The sequence below is a fragment of the Myotis lucifugus genome, unplaced genomic scaffold (assembly GCF_000147115.1).
Source record: "Myotis lucifugus unplaced genomic scaffold, Myoluc2.0 scaffold_648, whole genome shotgun sequence".
In the NCBI taxonomy this organism is placed as follows: domain Eukaryota; kingdom Metazoa; phylum Chordata; class Mammalia; order Chiroptera; family Vespertilionidae; genus Myotis; species Myotis lucifugus.
Genome location: NW_005871696.1, coordinates 185741 through 208712, shown reverse-complemented (window position 1 = coordinate 208712; position 22972 = coordinate 185741). Strand labels below are relative to the sequence as shown.

General features: G+C 57.5%; 2 protein-coding genes across 2 annotated transcripts in view; both read right to left on the bottom strand.

Moving 5' to 3' along the window:
- Positions 1-261: 261 nt before the first annotated feature.
- ADGRG3 (adhesion G protein-coupled receptor G3) lies at positions 262-14932 on the bottom strand. Its single transcript, XM_006105190.3, is given in 13 exon segments — positions 262-1151; positions 1944-2218; positions 3850-3943; positions 4023-4266; positions 4268-4304; positions 5312-5424; positions 5570-5670; positions 5844-5883; positions 6353-6487; positions 7232-7378; positions 7850-7988; positions 12617-12797; positions 14722-14932. Coding segments are annotated over 13 exon segments (1827 nt in total). The 3' UTR covers positions 262-1041.
- Positions 14933-17045: 2113 nt separating this feature from the next.
- Positions 17046-22972, bottom strand: part of ADGRG1 (adhesion G protein-coupled receptor G1) — a 27239-nt gene continuing 21312 nt past the window's right edge. Inside the window, exons 4-12 of the mRNA XM_023746273.1 lie at positions 22291-22503; positions 21854-21970; positions 21560-21605; positions 21226-21329; positions 20394-20512; positions 19695-19963; positions 19378-19486; positions 18618-18886; positions 17046-18443 (exon numbers count right to left, since the gene is read on the bottom strand). Of these exons, the coding sequence (XP_023602041.1) occupies positions 18313-18443; positions 18618-18886; positions 19378-19486; positions 19695-19963; positions 20394-20512; positions 21226-21329; positions 21560-21605; positions 21854-21970; positions 22291-22503 (1377 nt within the window). The 3' untranslated portion in view covers positions 17046-18312. The remainder of the gene's footprint in view (positions 18444-18617; positions 18887-19377; positions 19487-19694; positions 19964-20393; positions 20513-21225; positions 21330-21559; positions 21606-21853; positions 21971-22290; positions 22504-22972) is intronic.

Sequence of the window (22972 nt, the reverse complement as noted above, 5' to 3'; positions counted from 1 at the left end):
CATGCGGTTGCTTGTGACCCAGAGGTCCAGCTGCTGGAAGCAGGGTCTGGCCTGGGACACACCCCTGGCTCAGGGCTGTCAGGCTGCTGCCAAGCTCACACATCCACCTATTAGACAGCGGATATCTGCTCAGGGCCCCAGACGCACCAGGGCTGGGCTGACGGGGCTAGTGAGGCGGCAAAGCGCCTGCTCTGTAGCTGTAGGTGCTCAGATTCCCGGTGGGGTGTGCGGGGGTGGGGGGTGGGGGGAGGCTGGGGGATGTGCTTCCTCTCTCTGCTCAGCCCAGCCTCCTCCCCTACCCTGCACCTCCAGCCCACTGTGACCCCCACCGTGACCCCTACCGTGACAGCAGGTCAGAGGTCAAGCCACCCACATGGCAGTCAGAATGGGAACAGGGGCCTTGCTGGGGGTGTCACCCACTGAGTGGCATTCTCTGAATGTCAGTGTCCTGGCACCTGAAGGGCTGGCAGCCCCCCCAAATGGTGGGGGTTCTTCTGTGATAATAGGCCATGGTGGGACTGGCCGAGACCCGGTGGGCTGGGGGACCAACCCCCCAAACAAACCTCCAGTTCACAACTACCTGGTGCCTGAGGGGCTGACGCCTCCTAAATGCCCCCTCACCACGGGCAGGGGAGCCAGCGGGTGGAGAGGCAGTGACAACAGGGAGGAAGGGGAGGCTGGGCTCCTTGGAGGGGCTGTGCCAGCAACTGACTCCCCTCTTACTGCGACCAGACGGGGGGCAATGGCAGATAGGCTGCTTCTCTATGAAGGCAGGGGGGGGGGGGGTGTGCAGAGCGGCAGGGGTGAGGGTGCTGTTCTGTGCTGGTAGGAGGCTCAGGGTTATGGGAACCTTGAGCCCCTGCAGTCCTGGATTGGGGGATTCTGATACCAGAGCCGATCTGGGTGGGACCTCTGAGATCATGTGGTTCGCCCCGTCCCTCCCCCTCCCTCCGCAGCCACACTGTACAGACGTGGAGACCGAGGCCCAGAGGGAGGCCGGGAGCTGTCCAGGTGCACACAGCGGGTCAGAGCCGAGTCCTGTCATTGCGACGCCGTGTGGGTCTGCTCAGCCCGGGCGGTGCCGGAGGAGGAGGACACGGTGGTCTGGCTCGGGAAGTAGAGGACGGTGAACCAGCAGAAGATGAAGACACCTGCGGAGGAGAGGGCAGGGGGGAGCCCGGAGTGAGGGGGTGGGGTGGGGACAGGGGGCTGGGCGGCCTGGCGGCGGCTGCCCAAAGGAGAAATAGCCCCCTCGTAAAAGTTCAAGAATTTACGGGGAAATGGGGCAAAAATGAAACCGGAAAAAGAATCGAAAAGGCATCTTGGAGTTCAGGTTTAAATATGAAGGGTGCCCGGCTGGCGTGGCTCGGTGGTTGAGCGTCAACCTATGAACCAGGAGATCACGGTTCGATTCCTGGTCGGGGCACATGCCCGGGTTCCATCCTCAGTGTGGGGTGTGCAGGAGGCCACCGATCCATGAATCTCTCTCATCACTGATGTTTCTATCTTTCTAAGGTGGCCCCATCAGATCCTTGACACTCCTACGAACTGGAAGAGACCTAATCAGACCGTCGTCACTAGACTTGGCAGGTCATCTGGGGTTGAGGTGACTATATTGGGGGCCACGGGTAGGAATGGGCCAGCGGAGAGAGAAGAAGGTGAGAGCATGCACGTGGCTCCAGAGAGAAAGATGGAGAAAGTATCCGCTTTGCTTTGGAGGCTTTTCCTGAGCCTGGCAGCAGCTCCCCTGAGGCCAGCCAGCCTTTCTGGCCCGAGGGTCTGGGGAGAGGCCTGGGTCGGATATTTACAGTCAGCAGCCCTGACCTGAGCTGGCCTCATGGAATCCTGTTTCCCGCCAACCACTCTCTCCCTGCCTCCCATCCCAGCCTCCCGCCCCGGGTGCGGACGGGGCAGCCGCCACCTCCCGGGCCCAGGAGCCTCACCTTGTAAGGAGTTGAACACTGCGAAGATGTAGATGGTGGACAGGCCCAGCGGCGTGAGGATGGCCAGCCCCCAGGTAGTGCCCACCAGGCTCGAGAGGCCCAGCAAGGTGAGGACCCCCTTCCAGTGCTGCCGCTGCTCCTTGCCGGCCGTGGCACTCGACAGAGTGAAGATCTTCCAGGCCAGCAGGCCCAGCACCACAGCGCTGAACAGGAAGGTGACGAGGAAGTAGCCGTGGACGGTGGCGTAGAGGGCAGTTTTCTCCCGGAACCAGCACCTGGTGGAGGTGGGTGACCATTGGGACGGGGCCAGGTCCTCCTGACCAGCGAGCCCTGGGCAGTCTCCCCAGACTGACCTTCAGCGACCAAGAAGACGCCCTTCCCGTCTCCACCCAGCAACCCCCTCTCCTGGGGGAGGGGCTCTTGGGAGGCTCCGGTCTGGTGTCTCTTTTTTATTTTATTTTCATTTTTAAATATATTTTTATTGATTTCAGAGAGGAAAGGAGAAGGAGAGAGAGATAGAACATCAGTGATGAGAGAGAATCACTGATCAGCTGCCTCCTGCACGCCTCCCACTGTGCGCTTGACTGGAATCGAACCTGGGTCCCTGGAGTCCACAGGCCGGCACTCTATCCACTGAGCCAAACCAGCTAGGGTTCTGCTGTCTCTTTAGACTAGTGGGTACAAAAGGGTCCATTGGGCCCCAAAGATATGTTGTAAAAAAGATATGCCCCACATGATGTTGTAAAAAAAAAAAAAGAATTAATAACCATCGTTTAAAAAGTAGGAGGTTTGGCATAAGCACCCAGATTTCTGCTTCTGTTGTAAAACCACATGCCTGGGGCAGGGGGAGGAGGGGTCAATCGGGAAAAAGGAGATACATGTAATACTTTAAACAATAAAAAATACACCACACACTCAAAAAAACAACAACAAAAAAATAACAACACACGTGCCTGGCAGCTGCCCATTAGACAGTGTGTGACCGCCAGTCTAATGCAGTCCCCCTCCCCCCTGGGCTGCCACATGCACTTATCTTATGGTCTACCCTGTGGCCCTGCATTTGAGTCCAGGGGAATGACCAGCCCCTCTTAGCACAGAGCCATGGGCCCAAGACAGACGCCCTGGGAGGGGCTTGGCTCTGCCCCAGTGCTCCCTGCACTGCAGGGGTGAAAGCCCAAAAGAGCATGTCTGTCCGCCCTCCACCCCATTGTACAGATGAGGAGACTGAGGCCCAGAGAGAGGACGAGCTGGCCCAAAGTCACACAGCAACGCAGAGGCAGAGCCCAGACAGGACCAGAGCTGCTGGGATACGTCAGCAGGTTGTGCCCTGCGCAAGGGCACCTGGCTGCGGGGGCAGGTGGGGGCTGAAACCCAGCTGAGCGCCTGGCCTGTCAGATTGGGGGTAGGGGGCACTTTTAAAAACATGTCCCCAGCCCCAACCGGTTTGGCTCAGTGGATAGAGCGTCAGTCTGTGGGCTGAAGGGTCCCAGGTTCGATACCGGTCAAGGGCATGTACCTTGGTTGGGGGCACATCCCCAGTAGGGGGTGTGCAGGAGGCAACTGATCGATGTTTCTCTCTCATCGATGTTTCTAACTCTCTATCCCGCTCCCTTCCTCTCTGTAAAAAATCATTAAAAAACAAAACAAAACATGTCCCCAAGTGCCAGATGGGCTGGTGGTGGACCAGGCTAGGGCAAGGCGTCCCGCCTCCTGCTCCGGGTCTCTCTCCTCCTTCTCAGGACCCCTCGCTCACTGCATATCCTCTCTCCAGGCCTCAGTTTACCCCTGCGGATCGGAGGATCCTTCGCCTTGATTTCCTGGGTCTCTCCTCTCCCCACCTCCCTCTGGCCTCCATATGTGCAGCCAGGGACCTGGCGTCACTCCTGCTCCCACAGCCACCACTCACAGCTCCAGTGTGGTCCTGTTGTCCTGGTCTTGGATGGTGTAGAGGCCGTAGCTGTTGGCACTCCCGGTGCCGATGACCATGAGGACTGGTAGGCCTGGGCGGGGGAGGAGGCACGGCATTGCTGGGACGCACACCCCGGAGCCAGCCCCTCTGCCCAGCCCGGCCACACCTACCCCAGCCCACGAGGCTCAGCTTCAGGAAGTAGTGCCCGAAGTAGGTGTTGAAGACCCTGATGACGAGCAGGTAGAGGTGGAAGGATTCCAGCACCATCCAGGTGAAGACACAGAGCAGGAAGTAGTGGAAGATGGCCCCCCGGGCCACGCAGGCAGCATGGGTCCCCTGTGGGCCATGCCCCACATCGATGAAGAAGACTAGGTTCACGAGAAACAGGCTGACGCTCAGGGCCACGTGGATCTTTAGGGGCATCTTCTGACTTGAACCTCTTCCAGGAGAACCTGGGGGAGAGGGCCAGCGAGAGGCTGTCCACCTCCTTCTGCTCCGGCCCTGCCAGCGCCCAGAGTGAGGGCCCTCCGGTTCCGGGTCCAGGAGCCCTCCCATGGCCACCCGGATCCTGCCGGTCTCCTCCCTCCCTCAACTCGATGCTTCAGCCCAACGGCATAACTTTCCATTTCCTGGGTGCATTCTGCTGTCCGTGCCTGGTTTTGAGATGGTACTAGGAGGATAGAAAATGCCATCTTTGGGGAAAGCTGGGTGAAGAAAGCAGGGGACTCTATGCGCTGTGTTCACCACTTCCTGCTAGTCTATATTTATTTATTTATTTGTAAAGATATTTTTATTGATTTCAGAGGGGAAGGAAGAGGGAGAGAGAGAGGATTCATCAATGATGAGAGAGAACCATTGGTCGGCTGCCTCCTGCACGCCCCCCACTGGGGGACCGAGCCCGCAACCCGGGCTTGTGTCCTGACTGGGAATCGAGCCCTGACCTCCTGGTTCATATGTCAACACTCAACCACTGAGCCACGCCGGTCGGGCTACATAATTGTTTAAAAATATTTGAAAGACTTCAGTTCTGGGGCTCCGTGTACGATGTTAACCGTCAGGACAGCTGAGAGCCCGTCATGCAAGCCTGGGCTCCCTGAGGCCCCTGGGGGTGGAGAAGCTGCCGGATACGATTGACAGGAGAGAGCGAAGTATGAGAAGCAGAGGGAGACCGGCTCCCGGAGACCTGGTCCTGGATCGAACCGCACCTGCCGTGAGCTCACTGGGGTCTTTCCATGACCTGGCCCCCACACTCCTTAGGATGTTTAAGCTCATGGGCTTTGAGTCTCTGCCACTTGTAACTGAAATGACCCAACACATGGCAACCTCCGGCCCTATTTTACGGATGAGGACACTGAGGTTTGGAGAGGATGTCCATATGATTTTGCACGACCAGGGTGCCTTTGGCCCGGCACCGTGTGCTGCCTTTGAGGACAGGAGGGCGTGGGGATGGGTCACCCACCTCAGGGTCACGTAGAAGACAATGGTGAAGGCCAGGAAAACCATGGAGGCGCCACAGCCGACCTGGGAGATTCGCACCAGGGTCCGCACGGTGGCCTTGTCCAGGGTCGGCCTCTGTGGGCAACACCCCCAACCAGGACCCCATCAGCTGGCGGCCAGGCCCACCTACCCCCAAAGGCCAAGGCCCCTGCCAGGAAGCCCCCTCCCAGGACAGGAGGCTGGGCCCCTCCAGACACGCTGGGGGTGGGGAGGGTGTTACCAGCAGCAGGGCGAAGAAGGTCAGGTGGTCACAGCGGCAGACTGTCGCCTGCGCTCCGGGCTCCGTGGAGCAGCCCTCCGAAGACCAGTCTCCTGTTGACCCTGGAGAGGAGGGAGAAGACCATCGGGAGGGGAGGGAGGGGAGAAGGAAGAGGAGTGACCAGAGAGGGGGGAGGGGAACAAAGAGGAGGGAGAAGAGGGGAGGGGCCTGCACCGGGAAGGGAGTCCATACTCCCCCCACCTGTCTCACCCAGAGGAGGTCCTCCAGGCCCTACCTTTAGTCACATCCCAGAATACACAGGTGAGGGTCATGTTCTGAAACCAGAGAATGGGAATCAGGAGAGAGGCAGGGGGAGGCTGGGAGAGGGGAGAGAAGGGCGTGGGAGGGGAGGGAGAGGACTGCATGCTCCCTCCTCCAAGCATGTGTGTGCAAGGCTCACACAGGAACATCGTGGTCACATAGGAAGGTGGGCCACACCGTTGATGGCCCCTGGATCGGCACATGAGGGGCCTGGGTATGGTGACGGGCTGTGGGTGGGAGGGTTGCATGTCTGTGGGTGGGTGTGTAATGCCGTGTGCATGCATGTGGGTGTGCCAGGTCCGGTGTGCACCTCTGTGAGCACGTGCATCCCTGGGCACAGCTGTGTGTGCGGTCCTAACGGCTTCTCCTAGGTGGATGTGGAGGGTGGACAGTGCGGAGTCCTGTGCTTGTCTGTCCGTGTGCCCAGGGGTGCCCACCCGCCTGTCTGCCCCTGTGTCACTGCCGGCCTGGGCGGGGGCTCACCGGAGGCTGGCGCGGGTGCGAGAAGGTGATCTCCACAGGCTCCGGCAGCGCCGTGACTCGCATCCGGCCCAAACTCAAGCCCACCAGGCGGTTGTTCAACACGCTGCCCTCGTCCTCCAGGCTGAGCTGGGGGCCCTGTGGAGGGAGATGGGGGGCCAGGCTGCAGAAGGGCTGTCTCAACTCAGCCGTGGCAGGGTTCCTGGGAGCCTCCAGGACCCAGGGTCCTTGCCTGGAGGGCAAAGTCTGGACCAGGGGCCAGAGGACCAAGGGGCCAGGGGTCACATTCTCCCTGCTGCTCCCTATGGCCTCCTGCTCGGGCTGGTCACAAAGCCAGGCACCCACCGCTCTCCACGCCTGGCCTCCAGACTCCTCTGCCTCTTAACTGGAGGGGCACGGGGCCAGGAGAAACATCAGCCCAGAAATGGGGGGCAGTGGGTGCCTACGGGGGTAAGTACCCCACCACTGAAGGCCCTGACCGCACCAGCACTGGGCATGCACACGTCTGCATGGGAGCACATATATGCCTCTGGGACACCCATGGGACACGCCTGCATGGGTACGGGCACACTCGCTCATGTGGACTGTGTGTGTACCAGGAACAGGAAAGACATGCATGTGTGTGCATGCACAGGGACCCACAGGGACACGGGCACACTTGGGATACACGTACAGTCCAAGGTCACTGGTATGTGGGGTCCGAATATCTGAGTGTGTGGACCAGTGTGAGCCTGAAAGCCACAGGCTCTAGAGACAGGTCTGGGGTGGCCGTGAGCTGCAGAGGCTCTTCGCCTTCTCCATCGCCAGGGGGTTCCTCGAGGAAGAGGATGAGCATTGGCTGGGGAGCCTCAGAGCTGCCCTGCCCTCCACCCAGCGTCTCACCTTGAAGAGGTTCCCCGGGCCAATGTCCAGCACAGATACGGCCAAGGGCACCACCGGCCGGCTGCCCTGCAGGGAGGCGAACAGGCTCCTGGGCAGCCGGACTCTGGCGGGGAACTGGTGCTTGTCCTCCGTCACCTGCCCCGGAATCTGTAACCACAGACCCAGTGGCTCCTTCTCGACCCAAGGATTCCAGCCCCCAACACAGGTCCTGCCACTCCCCCAGGGGGGAGGGAAACGGAGGCACGCCAGGTGGAGAGGCGGCACCTGAGGACTTTCGCTCTGAGAGGCAGGACATTGGGGGCACAGCCCCAGCTCTGCTCTGTCCAGGCTGTGAGCCCCTGGACACTCACGGGGCCTCAGTTTTCCCAATCCGGAGAATGGGGGTAACAAGGAGACCTTCCAGGGGTCTCGTCCTAGAAATCTGGACAATCTGTTACTGGGACCCACTCATCCACTAAACTCACCAGCACCCATTAGCAAGGCGGAGGGGCCCTGCAGGGATACAGGAGGGCTAGGTTTTGCTGGGCACCAAGCCCCGACCGTGACTCCCGCAGAATTCCGAAAGCCATGCCTGAGGAAACCGGCCAGAGCCAGCCAGCAGGGGCGGGGACGCTTCACCTGAGAGAGGTTCAGAGAGAAGTGCAGGTCTTCTGCGATGCTGGTGCTGACGTTCTTGACAAAAGCCTTCAGAAAAGGCAAATCCACCGTCCCACTCAGCCTCCTCTCCACCAGGTAGGTCTCGTAGTCCAGCCAGTATCTGCAAGGGGCCGGGGGCAGGGGCAATGTGGGGCCTTGCCAGCTGAGCCCCCCACTCACCTGGTCCCCAACCTGGATGAAAGGAGGAGAGAGACCATGGGCCATGATCATCAGGCTCTTGGGGCGGGAGGGGTGGCTCCGAATAGCACGGGAAGACCCTGGGAGCGCCGAGGAACAGCCCAAGCTTGTCCGAGGGATTCCAGCCAGCAGTCCCTCTGAGTATTTCACATGTTTGTCTTTTTGTAAAAACTTCCATATAACATAAAACACATCATTTAACTACTTTAAAGTGTACGTGGACCTATGAACCAGAAGGTCATGGTTTGACTCCCAGTCAGGGCACATGTCCAGGTTGTGGGCTTGATTTCCGATGTAGGGAGTGCAGGAAGCAGCCGATCAATGACTCTCTGTCATCATTGATCTCTCTCTCTCATTCTCTCTCTCTCTCTCTCTCTCTCTCTCTCTCTCTCTCTCTCCCTTCCTCTCTGAAATCAATAAAAATATTTTTCTAAGGTGTACAATGCATCACCCCATACCCATTAAGCAGTCACTATCTTCCCTCCTCCCCTAGCCCCTGGCAACCACTAATCTGGTTACCGTCTCGATACATTTGCCAATTCCGGATATTTCCTATAAATGGAATTAGATGGCACCTGACCTTTTGTGCCTGGCTTCTTTTACTTAGTTAGCATCGTGTCTTCAAGGGTCATCCATGTTGCAGCTTGTACAAGTATTTCATTCCTTCTTTATGGGCGAATAATATCTCATTGTACGGATATACCACATTTTGTTTATCCATTTACCCATTGATGGACATTTGGGCCGTTTCCATGCTTGGGCTATTGTGACCAGGGCTGCTATGAACATTCACAGACAAGCTTTTGTTTGAGGGTTTGTTTTCCGTCCTTTTGGGTACCAACATAGGAGTGAAGCCGGTGGTAATGCTTTGCTTAACTTTCTGAGGATTTGTCAGGCTGTTTTCCACAACCTGCACCATTTCGCATTCCCGCCAACGAGGTAGGCACCGATTTCCTCATGTACTTGCCAATACTTATTTTTCGTTTTGCTCCTCATGGTAGGTATAAAGTGGCATCTCATTGTGGTTTGAATTTGCATTTCCCTGATGTATAATGATGTTGAGCATCTTTTTATATGCGTGCTGGTCTTCCCATATCTGCTTTGGAGAAATTCCTCTGAGCCTTTTCAACTGCGGGATGGTAATTGCGTGGCGTGGGTGAGCACCTCCTCACATCTATTGAGTACTCACTGCATACCGGGAATTCGGTCTTTGAGGACGGAGCTGTGTGGAAACTGACCTATGGGACCTGAGCTGCTGTTGAACCTCACAGAACATAGAAGTTAATTGGCAGTTATTTCACCACAGCTCCCTGGCCTCCGCTAAAACAGCAAGGTGAGGCCAGTCTGTGGCGCTCTCCGTGGTACTGAAACTTCAATGCACGCCAGGTGGTTGTTTTAAACCTAGGGTCTTAAGATCTGCTGCTCAGGCTAGGCCTGAGACAGCAATGGGAAGGGAGGGGTAGGGGTGGGGGGAAGATACAGCCAGATCAAGGCTGTTGGAAAGGAGTAGCTATGGAGGGCTTGCCAGGAACACAAAAGGAGGCTCTTATTTTGACATCATTTTTGAACGCTCACAGTTACCAAGGCAAACCACCCCCCAAGAAACCACAGAAAAAATATTGTGTAATGTAAAGAGTAAGCCAGGCAGAGATGTGCAAATGTGCTTGAGTGTAGCAGGCAATTAGAACACCATCAAGCCAGAGGCAGTGGGGCGAGGCTGTCCAAACCCATGGATTGAGCCATGTCAACTGAGTCTAGCTTTTGTTTACCTTTTAAAAATGGAAACAAAGAAGTATTGAGGCCCTAGCCTGTTTGGCTCAGTGGATAGAGCGTTAGCCTGCAGACTAAAGGGTCCCAGGTTCGATTCCAGTCAAGAGCACATGCCCAGGTTGCAGGCTTGATCCCCAGTGGGGGGCGTGCAAGAGGCAGCCGGTCAATGATTCTCTCTCATCATTGATGTTTCTATCTCTCTCTCCTTCTTCCTTCCTCTCTGAAATCAATAAAATAAATAAAAATATTTTTAAAAAGAAGTATTGCAATTGTCATGATTACCGAATAAAATCGTGAATTGTATTTCATTATATATTTCACCTCATGCACTTAAAAAAAAATTCCGTGGCCTCATAAAACAGCCCCATTTGCTTTCTCAAGGAAATATTTCCTCATCTGCTTCTCAGAGCACTTAAAAAATTATTTTAGGTGTGAAATGTAACATATTCAAAAAGTCTAAAGCATCGCTGTACCAATGAATTTTTAATTACAACATCGACACCCACTTAAGTACCATCTTGCCTGCCTGATACTAGTATAGCTACTTAGATTCCTTTAGTTTCATGTTTGTCGAATACATATCTTTCCACATTGTGCCTGCTGGTGGTTGTTTTTTCGTGGTTAAGTGGTGTGACATTAAACAACTCGCCTTTTACGTTGGAGGGGACACCTTGCCATTCTCCAGACATCCGAATGCCCAGAAAACGCAATGAGATGATGGGCCCCTGAATTCTTGCGGGCTTTATCTCCCATCCTCTAGTTCACTTATGTCTTCCTCAGGCGTCTTAAGTACATGTCACTTTCTGCTCCTCAAATCTAATCAGCATAATGTGGGCTAGTGAAGCTTTGCTGAATGTCAAGATCAATAAGGTCTCTGTGAAGTATATGATGACAGCAAGGAGGGGAACTGACACAGCCCCGAGGAAACACCGCGACAGAATACTGTTGGCTCTGCCAGGTCCTTATGAACTGGTACGGAGGAGAAAGTATTCACCGGGTAATAGCTGGGTATCCATTGCCAGGGGCTGTGTTGATTTGTTCAAGTGAACACATCCGTCTGGGACATCAGCTGTCATTGGACTCGCCAGGCGATTAAGTTCATGCTGGTCCGCAGCCATCCTCCAAGACCCGCCTGACTCAGAGAGGTCAATGGAGTTGGAACAGGTATTGCCACCCCTGCTTCTTTCAAATCTGTCACAGGGGCATTGCTTTCTGCAGGGGTGTAGCTTCGTTTCTGGGTTACCAGCTTGGGAGAAGACATTCCAGGAGCTTCCACTGAACCCTTTCATTGTTTGATTTTGGGGGGTTATTTTGTTGTTAATCCTCCCCCGAGGATATTTTTCCATTGATTTTTTTTTTTAAAGAGAGAGTTGGAGAGGGAAAGATGGAGAGAAACATCAACATCGATGTGAGAGAAACACATTGATTGGTTGCCTCCTGCACACGCCCTGACCAGGGCCTGGGCCGGGGAGGAGCCTGCAGCCAAAGTACATGCCTTGACTAGAATCAAACCCGGGACCCTTTGGTCGCAGGCTGACACTGTATCCACTGAGCCAAACCGGCTAAGGCTCCATTTAGCTCTTCAATGGAATGCCCTCCAAAAGCAATTCAGTGGAGAAAGCATAGTCTTTTCAGTAAATGGTGCCGAAACATTAGATATCCAGATGTAAAGGTAGTAGTAATAATAATAATGTAAAGTGAGACATTTATCTCACACTGTACACAAAAATTTAACTCCAAATGCACAACCTAATTATAAGAGCTAGAACCATATACTTGTAGAAGAAAACTTAGGAGAAAATCCTTGCAACCTTGGGCTAGATGAAATGTCTTTGATATGACAGCAAACACACACACACACACACACACACACACACACACAATTTAAATTGGGCTTCATCCAAAGTAAATGTTTGGATCTTCAAAAGATATCATTAGGAAAATAAAAAGACAAGACATACATACAGCCCTAGCTGGTTTGGCTCAGTGGAAAGAGCGTTAGCCTGCGGACCGAAGTTGTCCCGGGTTCGATTCCGGTCAAGGGCACACGCCTGGGTTGCGACTCGGTCCAGCATGCAGGAGGCAGCCAATCAATGATTCTCTCTCATCACTGATGTTTCTATCTCTCTCTCCCTCTCCCTTCCTCCCTGAAATCAATAGAAATATATTAAAAAACAAAATACAGCATTGGCCCGCCCCTTCTCACATTGGTGTAGCTTATACAACCCTTCATATTTTGGTCCGGACTTATATTTTCAGTTCTATCCCCAACCCGCCCCACCTCCCCATTGTTACTTCCATCGCCAGCATGTTATTCTTTCACAGTTCAAAGCACTGGTGTTCTTCCTCAATGCTCCCTGAAGTTCGGTTGCCGGTATCTCCTAACATTGCTTGGGTGCAACTGGAAAACTCCTATGCAACCTTCAAAGCCCTTTCCTGGGTTCCCTCCTCTAGGAAGCCTTGGCAGACGTTTTCCCTTTGAGCTAACCTGGTCCCTTGTTCCCCCTTCTGTAGGACCACACTCTGGAGTCATCATCGTTTGGGCCTGTGTCTGTCCCTTCACAACTCCCAAGGGCAGGGACGGGGGCTGATTTATCTCTGTATCCACTGAGTCAGAGGGGCCTCAGGGTCAGAGAGATATGCGTGTCCAACAACAAGGTGGAAGGGCGAGATGGGAGCAGCATTTTCTGGGGTCGTGGGGGCTGATAGCTCCGTCCCACCCCTCCTCCCCACCCCTGCAGGAACCCCAGATCCCTGCTCCCGCTCAGAGGGCCTTGTTACCTCTGCAAGTTTTCCAGATGACAGGAGGAGCTCCCCGACTGCGCGCAGTTGTTGAAGCACTCCGCAGTGCTCATCAGTTCGAAGGGTTCGTAATGGTCCTTATTGATGAGCCCCAGGCAGACGTTCCTCGGCTCCTCAATCTGGGTTGTTTGCTCAGATTTGTTCGTGAAATCTTTCTCACCTGAGGGAGGAACGTAGAGTGTGAAGGGGCAGCAAGGGCTCCAGAGTCTGTGGTGTGGGCTGGAACCCCAGCTCCGCCCATTCACACTGATGGTGTGCACTTGAGCTGGATCACACCTTCCCTGGGCCTCGGGTCCAAGGTGAAAGGAGATACCCTTCCCCTCCTCCCTCACTCCCCCCCTTCTTACAGGGCCAGTGGGATGCTTTGGAGAAAGTGTGTACAAAGGGCTTGGGCATGTGGCTCTGTAGATAAAAGGTTTACTATGTTAGTGATAGTACCCTTTTGCACCTCCTCCAGGAAGTCTGCCTGGCTTTTTGCAGTTGTTTTACATCAGACTTTACATCCAAAGCCCTTGCAACTGTGGCCTAATGAATGTATTGGTCTTGGTTTGCGTCATTCTCCCCCATTTCCATTACAACCCTCATGGCGACCTCCTGGAGTAGGGAATACAGCAAACTGAGGCCCCTGTCGCATAGGGACTGGGGCAAGGACACCAGCTAGCTGGAGATGGCTCCAGGACTAGCAACCAGCTTCCATGACTTCCCGTTCCGTTCCCTTTCACCTGGGACAGGGGCTGGAGAGGAAGCTGTGGGTCACATACAAGCTGTGTGGCCTCAGACAAGTTACGTAACTCTCTGAGGCTCAATCTTCTCATCAGTCAAATGAGGCCAATGGGTTTTGGGGGAGATTAGAGATCATAAAGGACATACCCCATTGTAGGTGTTCATTTCTCATCAAAGGCAGGTGGCCTGGCTGCACGGGCTCTCATCCCTGCGAGGCAGCGACCGGCTGGAGATGAGCAGCAGCTGCCCTCTCGGTGTGGGTTTGTCAAATCCAGTTCACCACAGACCCCACCGCTCCCCACTGCCTCCCCAGCACTGACACCAAGTTGCCTCCCCCTTGTCCAGACAAAGCTCCCAGCAGTAGGTTTTTTCCCCTCTGCCTGAGGGATCACCATGGACTTCCCAGGGCAGCAGGGAAATGAATAAGAGCTGGCCAGGTGGGCAGGGGCTGGAGCACAGCTTTCCTGGGAAAGAGACCAGCAAGGACAAGACCTGAGGTTTTCAAACTGCCCCTGGACAACGGCCACATGTGTGCAAGGCCAAGAGTGAAGCGGGCGGAAGAGTCTTGTTCCTGGTTTGGGTGCCTGAGAACTGTGGGGTCATTGTGGGGACAGGGAGGGGGGGCGGAGGAGGGTGGTGGGAGGGCGGTATGAGCCTTGCCAGGCCTCAGGCTCTACAGCTCTCCTGCCGCTTCCCAGAGCTCAGAGGCCAGCTGGAGAAGAGCTTGTCCAGGGCCCAACTGTGTCCCAGGCCACCCATGTCCCAGGGCCCATCTATGTCCCAGTCCCACCCGTGTCCCAGAGCCCACCTGTGTCCCAGGCCCATCTATGTCCCAGAGCCCATCTATGTCCCAGGCCCACCTGTGTCCCAGGGCCCATCTATGTCCCAGGGCCCACCCATGTCCCAGAGCCCACCTGTGTCCCAGAACCCATCTATGTCCCAGGCCCATCTATGTCCCAGGCCCACCCGTGTCCCAGGGCCCATCTATGTCCCAGGGCCCACCTGTGTCCCAGGGCCCATCTATGTGCCAGGGCCCACATGTGTCCCAGAACCCATCTATGTCCCAGAACCCATCTATGTCCCAGAGCCCATCTATGTCCCAGGCCACCCGTGTCCCAGGGCCCATCTATGTCCCAGGGCCCACCTGTGTCCCAGGGCCAGGCCTGCCAGGGAGCCACAGTGCAGGTGGCGTAGTGGGGAGCACTCTCTATGCTCCCTCCATCCCCAGGGCACCGACCTGAGGCCCGGAGGACCAAAGTTTACCAGCATGGCATCTAACTCAAGCCCCCTCCCTACCCATCCTCGCCCCTGGCACGGGGTCTCCGGGCTTGGCAGGAGGGGATGAGGAGCCAGTCGCTCACCTGAGGCCAGGAGCAGGAGGAGCGAGAGAAGCAGGGCCCCCAGGGCCCTGGGCGGCACCATCCTTGGCCAGCCTTGTCCACTCCGGAGGGAGCCCTGTGGCTGTGTATCCTCTGGTCCCAGGCTCTGCAGAGCCCTCCGGCCCCCACCCTCCCCCGCAGCGTCAGAGCTTCCTGTGGCCTTTTTGTAATCCTTCCTGCTCCATGGCGCCATCGGTTGGGTTGTGAAAGGTGTGGGGAACTGGGCAGTGCTCCCGTCTCACCCCATTCTGTGACCACCTGCAGAGGGAGCCGGACTGGGCAGGAGCTGCCGAACCCACCGGGGGACGCGCTCCTGGCCCTGCCTGGGAGGGTGCGGTGGGGCTGCGGCCCAGTGGCCACAGAGGCCTCACAAGAGCGGGCCGCTGGGGAGTGGTGGTGAGCACGGGCTTTGGAGTCAGGCACACACAGCTCAGACCTTCCTCACAAGCTGGGGGCCTCTCTGAGCCTCTGTTTCCTCCTCTGTAAAGCAAACGGCAATGGGCTGCCTCCCAGGACCGGGTCAGAGTTTGAGGAGGCCCATACACGCGGGCACACAGCCTGGCTACAGGGATGAGGCTCAACGTGGATGGAATGTGTGCTCTCTTGCTCATGCCTATGGTACCTATGGTTCGAACAAAGCCAGGCTCAAATCCATGCCTGCTGGGGGCTGGGAGAAGTGAGGGAGCCAGCCCAGGGGTCCGGGCCCTTTCTCACCAGGAGAGGCAGGCCGGGAGGGGGCGGGGGCAAGAGCATGGGCTCTGGGGATTGGCCAGGCCTGGGCTGACGTCTGTCCTGGCCACTTCCTGGCTTTCCTGAGCTGTCCGTTCCTCTGAGCCTCTCAGAGGCGCGTGGGGATCTCATGAGATGATGCCGGTGAATTGTTCGGTCCCTTTGTGTGGCCATTATCATCTCTATCATTGTCTGACTGTCCCATGACCCAGTGGCCTAGGCAGGAAGTCGGGGCAGCAAACACACATGGAGTCGGGCATGAAGGAAGGGAGGGGCTGGCCGCTTCGTCCCCAACTCTGGTGGCCCCATGGAAGCCTGCGGATGAGGCCAAGGCCCTGGGCAGGGGCCCACCACCACTTTGAGATCAGAAGGTAAAGGGCACCCCGCCAAGGAGGTGCATGTGATCAGTCCCCCCTCCAGCTCAGGCCAGAGCCAGACCTGCTCTGCTTTGGGGGCCTCATGGGGACCCGCCCAGCCCCGACTGGCCTCTATTTCCACTTCCTCCCCCATGGCGTCTGGACAGGACTCGGTCCCCAGCTGGGCCCTCTGGGCCTGAGGAGGGCTGGGGAGGGCATGTCGGGGTCACTTGTGGGGTGTGGTGGCAGGCAGGAATCTGGCAGGGGACCCCAGGCGTGTCCCCTGCAGGGAAGACTGGGAGGACAGACGGGAACCACTGGGCCTGCCCCTTCCCCCCACCCAGCAGCCTGCCGGCCTACCCACCCCAGGTCCCCGGCACTGGACAAGGGCTCTGTGAATTGTTACCTGCTGAGCCCACCCCCGGAGACCCGTCCTGGCACCCAAACCCTCAGAGGGTCCCAGGCACACCTCACACACACCTCCCGGGGCAGCTGGAAGCGGAGGGAGGAGACGGCGGAGGGTAGAAAGCTCGGAGGCGGACCTTGGCGGACCTGCACCGGCCTTCAACGCCTGGGACGAATAGCAACAAACAGGACTGCTCCCAGAACTCACGCGGACAGTGTGTGATCTGCTTCACCTGTGTCACGGGGTGGGGCGGGGAGATTTGGCCGAGCAAGGCTGGGGGTGGTGGATGATGGGAGAATCGTTCAGTCATTTCATCCTTGCAGCCCCTGGACCTCACACTGGCCCAGAAACTGGTGACACGCATCACGTGGACCAGCCGAGAGCTGAATTCAGCCCTCAAGTGTGATTTCCTGGGCCAGCGAATTTTTTTGGATCGGCCACCATTTTAAAATCCAGGGATGTGACACCACCACAATGTGGATTTCTCGTTTCTCATCAAAGGCAGGTGGTCTGGCTACACAGACACTCATCCCTGCGAGGCAGTGACCGGCTAGAGATGAGCAGCTGCTCCTCGGTGTGGGTTTGTCATGTCCAGTTCACCACAGACCCCACCGCTCCCTATTGCCTCCCAACACTGACACCAAGTTGCCATTTATCCTTCCCCTTGTCCAGTAGGTGTTTAGTTTTGTTTCTCCGCCCCCCCCCCCCCACACACACACACACATAGTCCTCTTCTCTCATTCACGTTTCCCAATCAGTGACTTTTAACAGAAGCAGAGAAGAAAACTCGGGGGCAGCGCCCCAAAATGTTTACATCAATTTGTTAGGTGACGACAACAGCAGACTTTTATTTTCTTTACACTCTTCTACGCTTTCCAAATTCTCTACAATGAATATCACTTCCTTTTTAATATCAAAGACAAATGAATTAGTAACTACAAAGAAAATCCTCCCCATCTGTAAGGCTGAGATGCAGATCCAATGCTGCCTCCTGCAGGAAGTCTTCCTGGATTTCCCGCCAGGCGGATGGCTCCCCTGACTCCATGCCTGTAGCTTCAGGAGCTCTGGTCTCATGCGCGCCTCACACACTAGGCTAAGAGGTCACAGGGGGGTGGGGGTGACCAGGTCTGACCCTCTGTGTCCAGCAGAGTGAACTGCGATGGGCTCTAGGCCAGTGTCACCAGCTGAGATACGCCTCGGTCTGCAGAGTGCTGGGGTGGAAACAGACTTACTCCACCATGGGCCATGGTTCCTACCACCAGCGGGCCTTGGGGAGCCTGAGGTCCCCCGAGAGGTATGGGCTTGGCAGTGAACGAGGGTGATGCAGCTTATAGAGAGGCCCAGGTGGACAAACGGAACTAGCCCAGAACACCTATCCTAAGCCTGAGTCAGGGGCCCGCAAAGGCCCGTGCAGTAGGTAAAGGTTTACAGCAGGCACAGGGCAGCTCTGGGGAACCACGGCCCAAAACACACCATTAGAATTGGGGACCCCGGGCTGTGCGTGGAGGACAGGGGAGGGGCGAGGGTGGGTTGGGAAGCTGACAGAGCACAAAGCCCTGAGCTCAGCCGCAGGGCAGCTGCTGCTGGTAGGGGTGGGGGTAGGAGTCTCCTCCTGCTGAGGTCTGAAGCTCGGCCCCAATCCCTTTCACCCTGGGTGCCACCCTTGGGTTAAAATGACAGGGGCTGCAGAGTACCCCCCTGGTGGTCGCCAGAAACAGGATAGCCACGGCCCACTTCTGTCCTGGGCAGAGACACGAGGCCAAAGCCTCTGCCAGGCCTCCAAGGTCCACCATCTGACTCCGGGGCCTGCGGTTCCCGACCCCCAGCCACGAGGGCTGAGCCCAGGGCGGGCGAGTTCAGCCCCAGGCGAGGGCTGCCAGGAGGATGGTCCCACTCCTGAGCCCCTTGAGAGTGAGGCCAAGAGCCCGGTGGTCCGAGGGCCAATTCAGAAGGCCCAGCCTGGGAGTCCGGCCGCCATGCGACAGCTCCAGCCCTCTGAGGTCCGGGGGCCGGCGGCAGGGGCGCGGGCAGTGGTGCGAGGCCGCATCGCCGCTCCCTCACACCGGGTGGCGGGCTGGCGACCTAGATGCAGCTGGACGAGGTGCTGCCCGAGGTGATGGGGAGCCTGGTGCTGTCCGAGCTGCTCTTCAGAGGGGAGGGCCCGCCCTGGGCCTGCAGCCGCATGGACCAGTACCAGAGGAAGATGAGGAAGCCTGTGGGCGGCGAGGGACACGGGGCTCAGCTGGCGGGCGGCGGCATCCCCCCAACTTCTCCCTCCCGGAGTCACCTCGACTCAGATCTGCCCCCTGCCCTCTGCCCTCCTCTGAACACAGGCTCCCGGCACCAACGTGACCCCGCGGTCACCCACGACACCAGGCCACGCCTACCTTGGAAGGAGGTCATGATGCTGAAGAAGTAGAGGACAACAAGCTGGAAGGTGCCGGAAGCAAAGGAGAAGAAGACCAGGGCCCAGGGCAGGCCGAGGACCAGGCTGAGGCCCAGCAGCGTCAGCACGTGGGGCCACTTCTGGGTGTGCGGGTGCAGCCGCAGGATCTGCACCACCATCGTGGCCATCATGGCCGCGTTGAACAGAAACACCAGGCTGAAGAGGCCCAGGTTGGTGATGTGGCTGACCAGGGAGTCCCGGATCCAGCACCTGCGGACCAGGGTGGGGGCTCAGCGGGTGGGGGCTCAGTGCGGGGCTGGGCGGGCCCAGGGGGGTGCAGGGGAACTGCTTTAAACACCAGGGGCTCATGGGGTGAAAAGTCACTCTGTTCTCAAGTCTCCTTTATTCCTTCTCGGGAGTCAGAGGAAAGGCTCCGTTGGGTGCTGATGTGTTTTTATTGCCTCTTACTCTTGCTAGTCTCCCTTTTCAACAAAGAGCCGGCCTCCGGTTCACAGCCAGCAGCCAGCATTTGGTACCAGGGCTTCCTTGTCCCCGTGTTTGTTTGTATGATTACTCGCGGTGTCTGACAGTGATGCTGGTTTCCGATTTGTAGTTGATAAGATAATTTTTAAAAGATATATCTTTAAATCAACAGTTAGACGATTTAAAGGAAAATATTAAAGCAAGTAATAATATAGATGGTACAAAGGTGAAGCACCCCGAGGCCCAAACTCCTGCCCCCACCACACACAGCCACTCACATGGAAGGATAGATGACACTCTCCGGGGTCCTTTGCACAGACAGGATGATGGAGCCGTAGTTGTTAATGTCCACCAGTGCCACCAAGGTCACCAGGAAGGCGGGGAAGCCTGTGGACAGCAAAGGGTGAAGCTCCATCTCCCACCCTGTGAGGCTCACCCCTCCCCTGCCTTCTGGTGAGGCCTGAGGATGGGGGGAGGGGGAAGGAGGCAGTGAGGAAGCCGCCAGAGAGCTGGGTGGAGAAGCACAGCCAGGTGCCTGGTTTGGCCAGAAGCCAGGGCAGGTCTGGGGGCCCACCAACACCCTGCACCAACTTACCCCAGCCCACGACGCTCAGCTTGAGCAGGTAGCCAGGGACGTAGGCGCCGAAGACCTCCACCACCAGTCGGTAGAGGTTGTAGCCCTCCAGGCCCATCCAGGAGAGGCAGGCGAGCAGGGAGAAGTGTAGGAAGATGGCGCTGGCGCGGCAGCCAGCCTCGGAGCCTGTCAGGGCCACCGGCTCGCTGAGCAGGAAGCTCACATCCAGTAGGAAGACGGCCAGCAGCAGGTTCATGTGCACCTTGATGGTGTAATCCCGAGACTTCCTCCTGCGTGGGGGTGGGGCAAGGGGAATGGTTACCCCGTGACCCACTCCTCCTCCTCCAGGCAGCCTTCCCAGACTACACACACACACACACACACACACACACACACACACAGACTCCTGACTGCAGCCAAGCCATTCCCCACTTGTCCCTGTGCACCTACTATGTGCATTTAACAGCAGCCTTAGCCAGACAGCAAAATAGACAAATCAGCCACTACAACCCACCAGATGCTCCCAAAGTCAGGGGGAAATGCTGTTACCCACACACCACAGATCTGAGGAAGGAAGGTGGTGCCCAGGGGCCAGCAGCCAGCACCTCTCACGGCTCCCGCCACCACACCCATCTCCCGGGCAGGTCTCCATGGGGGTGGGTCCTGGCCTGGGGGCCTGGAACGGGCCTCCCTCCCCTCTGCCGCCCTCCCCGGTCCTACCTGGAGAAGAGGTAGGCGGCGATGGTGAGAACGCAGGCCAGGGCGGAGATGACACAGCCCACGTAGGACAGGAGGGTCAGGTAGTGCTTGTGCACGGCGTCCACCTCCACGGAGGCCACCTGGGTCCACGAGACAGGTCAGCGCTGCCTCGGTGTGCCCCCTCCATGAGCCCGTGGTCCGTGGGGGGGGGGGCCTCAAGGGTCTGTGAACCCCCTCCCCAGACTGAGCAGACTGTGGTCCCGTGAGTGCCTTTTCTGGAGGGGCCTATAGCTTTCAGCACTTTCCCCAACGGGTCCCTGACCCACAAAGGCCAGGAGCCCTCGCCAGGTACCCTCTTCTGTCCGGGCACTGATTCGTTTTCTACAACATTCAATGCAGGATTAGGGTGTCTGCGATGGAGAAAGCACCCGCCCCCAGGAAGAGCTAAAGGCCACTCTGAACCCTCAGACTCCGGGTTCTAAGATTCTGAGAACACAGACCTCGGACACAAAGCTTCTGAGATCTTGGGGGAACTCATGCCCACCCAGGGGCCTCCACACTGGACCTCGGTACCCCCTCGAGGGCTCCTTAGAAGCACTCTCCTAGCCCCACCCCAGCCCTGAGGAATCAGCATTCTAGGTCAGGGCCAGGAATCTGTCTTTTTGTCAGGCGCCAAAACTTGGCGGTAAACGGCAGGGGTTGTAGAGACCAGCTCCTTTCCTTAGGAGCTGTGTGACCTCGGGTAAATTGCTTAACCTCTCTGAGCCTCCGTTTCATTATCTGTAAAATGGGTTGTTGTGAGGAACGGGTGACAGACTATCTGAGGGGTGGCGGGCACACAGCAAGCGCTCACCATCAGAACTGCGAAGTAGGTCAGGTGGTCGCAGTGGCAGGACGTCTGCATCTCTCTGCTGATGGTCTTGCACCCGGCGCTGCTCCAGCTCCCTGGGCCGGTCACTGGGGAGGAGACAGCATGGGGGCTCTGATCAAGCCCAGTCTCCCAGGGCCCCACTGAACCCCCAAATGTATGACTGTATCATTCTCCCGAGCCTTTGCTCCACCCGGCAGATCCCTCATCTGCCATCACTCCCTCTTCAAAGCCCACCTTGTCCAGGAAGCCCTCCCTGATTAACCCCATGCCCCCCACCCTGCAGGTACCTGCCCAGGGCAGACCCCTCCACACTCACATGCCGAGCCTTCAACCCAGAATACACATTGTAGCGTCACGTTCTTCTGTAGGGACCAGAAGGGAGAGTACATCCATTACAGTCCACCCCTTCGTGGGCCGGACAGGAAGTCAGTGTCAGGCCACACCCCCCCCCCACCCCCCACACACACCCACACACACCCCAGGTGGGCCTGACTGGCTGATTGGCCAGTCGATCATTTCATTGAAGACCAGTGATTCAGAAGAGAGGGGGGAGGAAGGAAAACATGGCCAAAGGGGACCCTCGTCTCCTGGCCGGTTTGCTCACACTCACCGGCTGTGGCTGGTGCTGGAAGGTGAGCACCACGGGCTCCGAGAGGTTGGCGACCTTGGTGTTCGGCACAACAATACCCAAGACCTTCTCCCCCAAGACTTGGCTGGAATTCTTGTCCTAGATGTGAGGTGGGGGGAGAGAGGGGGGAGGGGTTCGAGGCTGAGAAGAAAGGCCCAGAATCCCCTAGCATTCTAGGCTCCTGTTGCTGCCATGCTGGGTCTCCCGTTGGGAACAGTGATTGCACGTGTAGTCATTTACACTGTAGTGAGAACAATGCCACTCAGACCTTCCCCGGGGAGATGTGCACGGTGCGGGCCAATTTCTGGCTTTGTAAGGAAGGGCTCTGACTCCTGGAGGAGGGGCTGGGCTCCACGCCTTCCTTCCATCTTTCCGTCAGACAGACACGGCTTTTCCCGGGGGGCGGGGGGCGGCCGTACCTGGAACAGGGCTTGGCTGCTGAAGTCCACCAGGAGGAGTCTCTGGGCAGCCTCCCCCCTCCGGCCTTTGGTCTTCTGGAAGAGCGCGCGGGGCAGCAGCACCGAGTACTCCAGGATCTCCCCCGGCCCCTCCTGCAGACAGAGTGTCCTTAGGGTCAGCCAGAGGCAAACCCCACGCCCCCTCCGCCCCCTCCACCCCCTCCCACGCACACACTTTCCCGGATGCTGCCTGACTCACAGCAGCCCTTCTCCCCCCTCCTTCGTGGGCGCCAGCATTAGCTGGGGAGCCTTATGGTTAGAGCCCAGGCCCCCAGGGGCAAACAGGCCTGAGACAATCCCACGGTATCCTGTCCTTGGGCTTCAGACGCCAATCCTGCCTTTAGCATCCTCGTGTGTGGGGTGTGGATGGCTCCCAGCTCACCAGGCCCACCCAAGACACCATCTCACGCACGGGCGTTCTGGGGGCAGTCTCTGTCCGCACAGATGTGCCTCTCGTGCAGGGACCAGGGCCCCCCACCTCCGTCCCCATCATTGTGCCAGGAAGGGTCCTCAGTGCCAAGGGGTAGCCCCTGACCAAGGGAATTCCTTGGGCCTGGCTCCCTCCTCGTCAGCACACATCCAGCACGCCCCTCCCCGGCCTCCACATCTGCTTCCCGCCCTGCAGGTCCCGAGCCCTGACCTC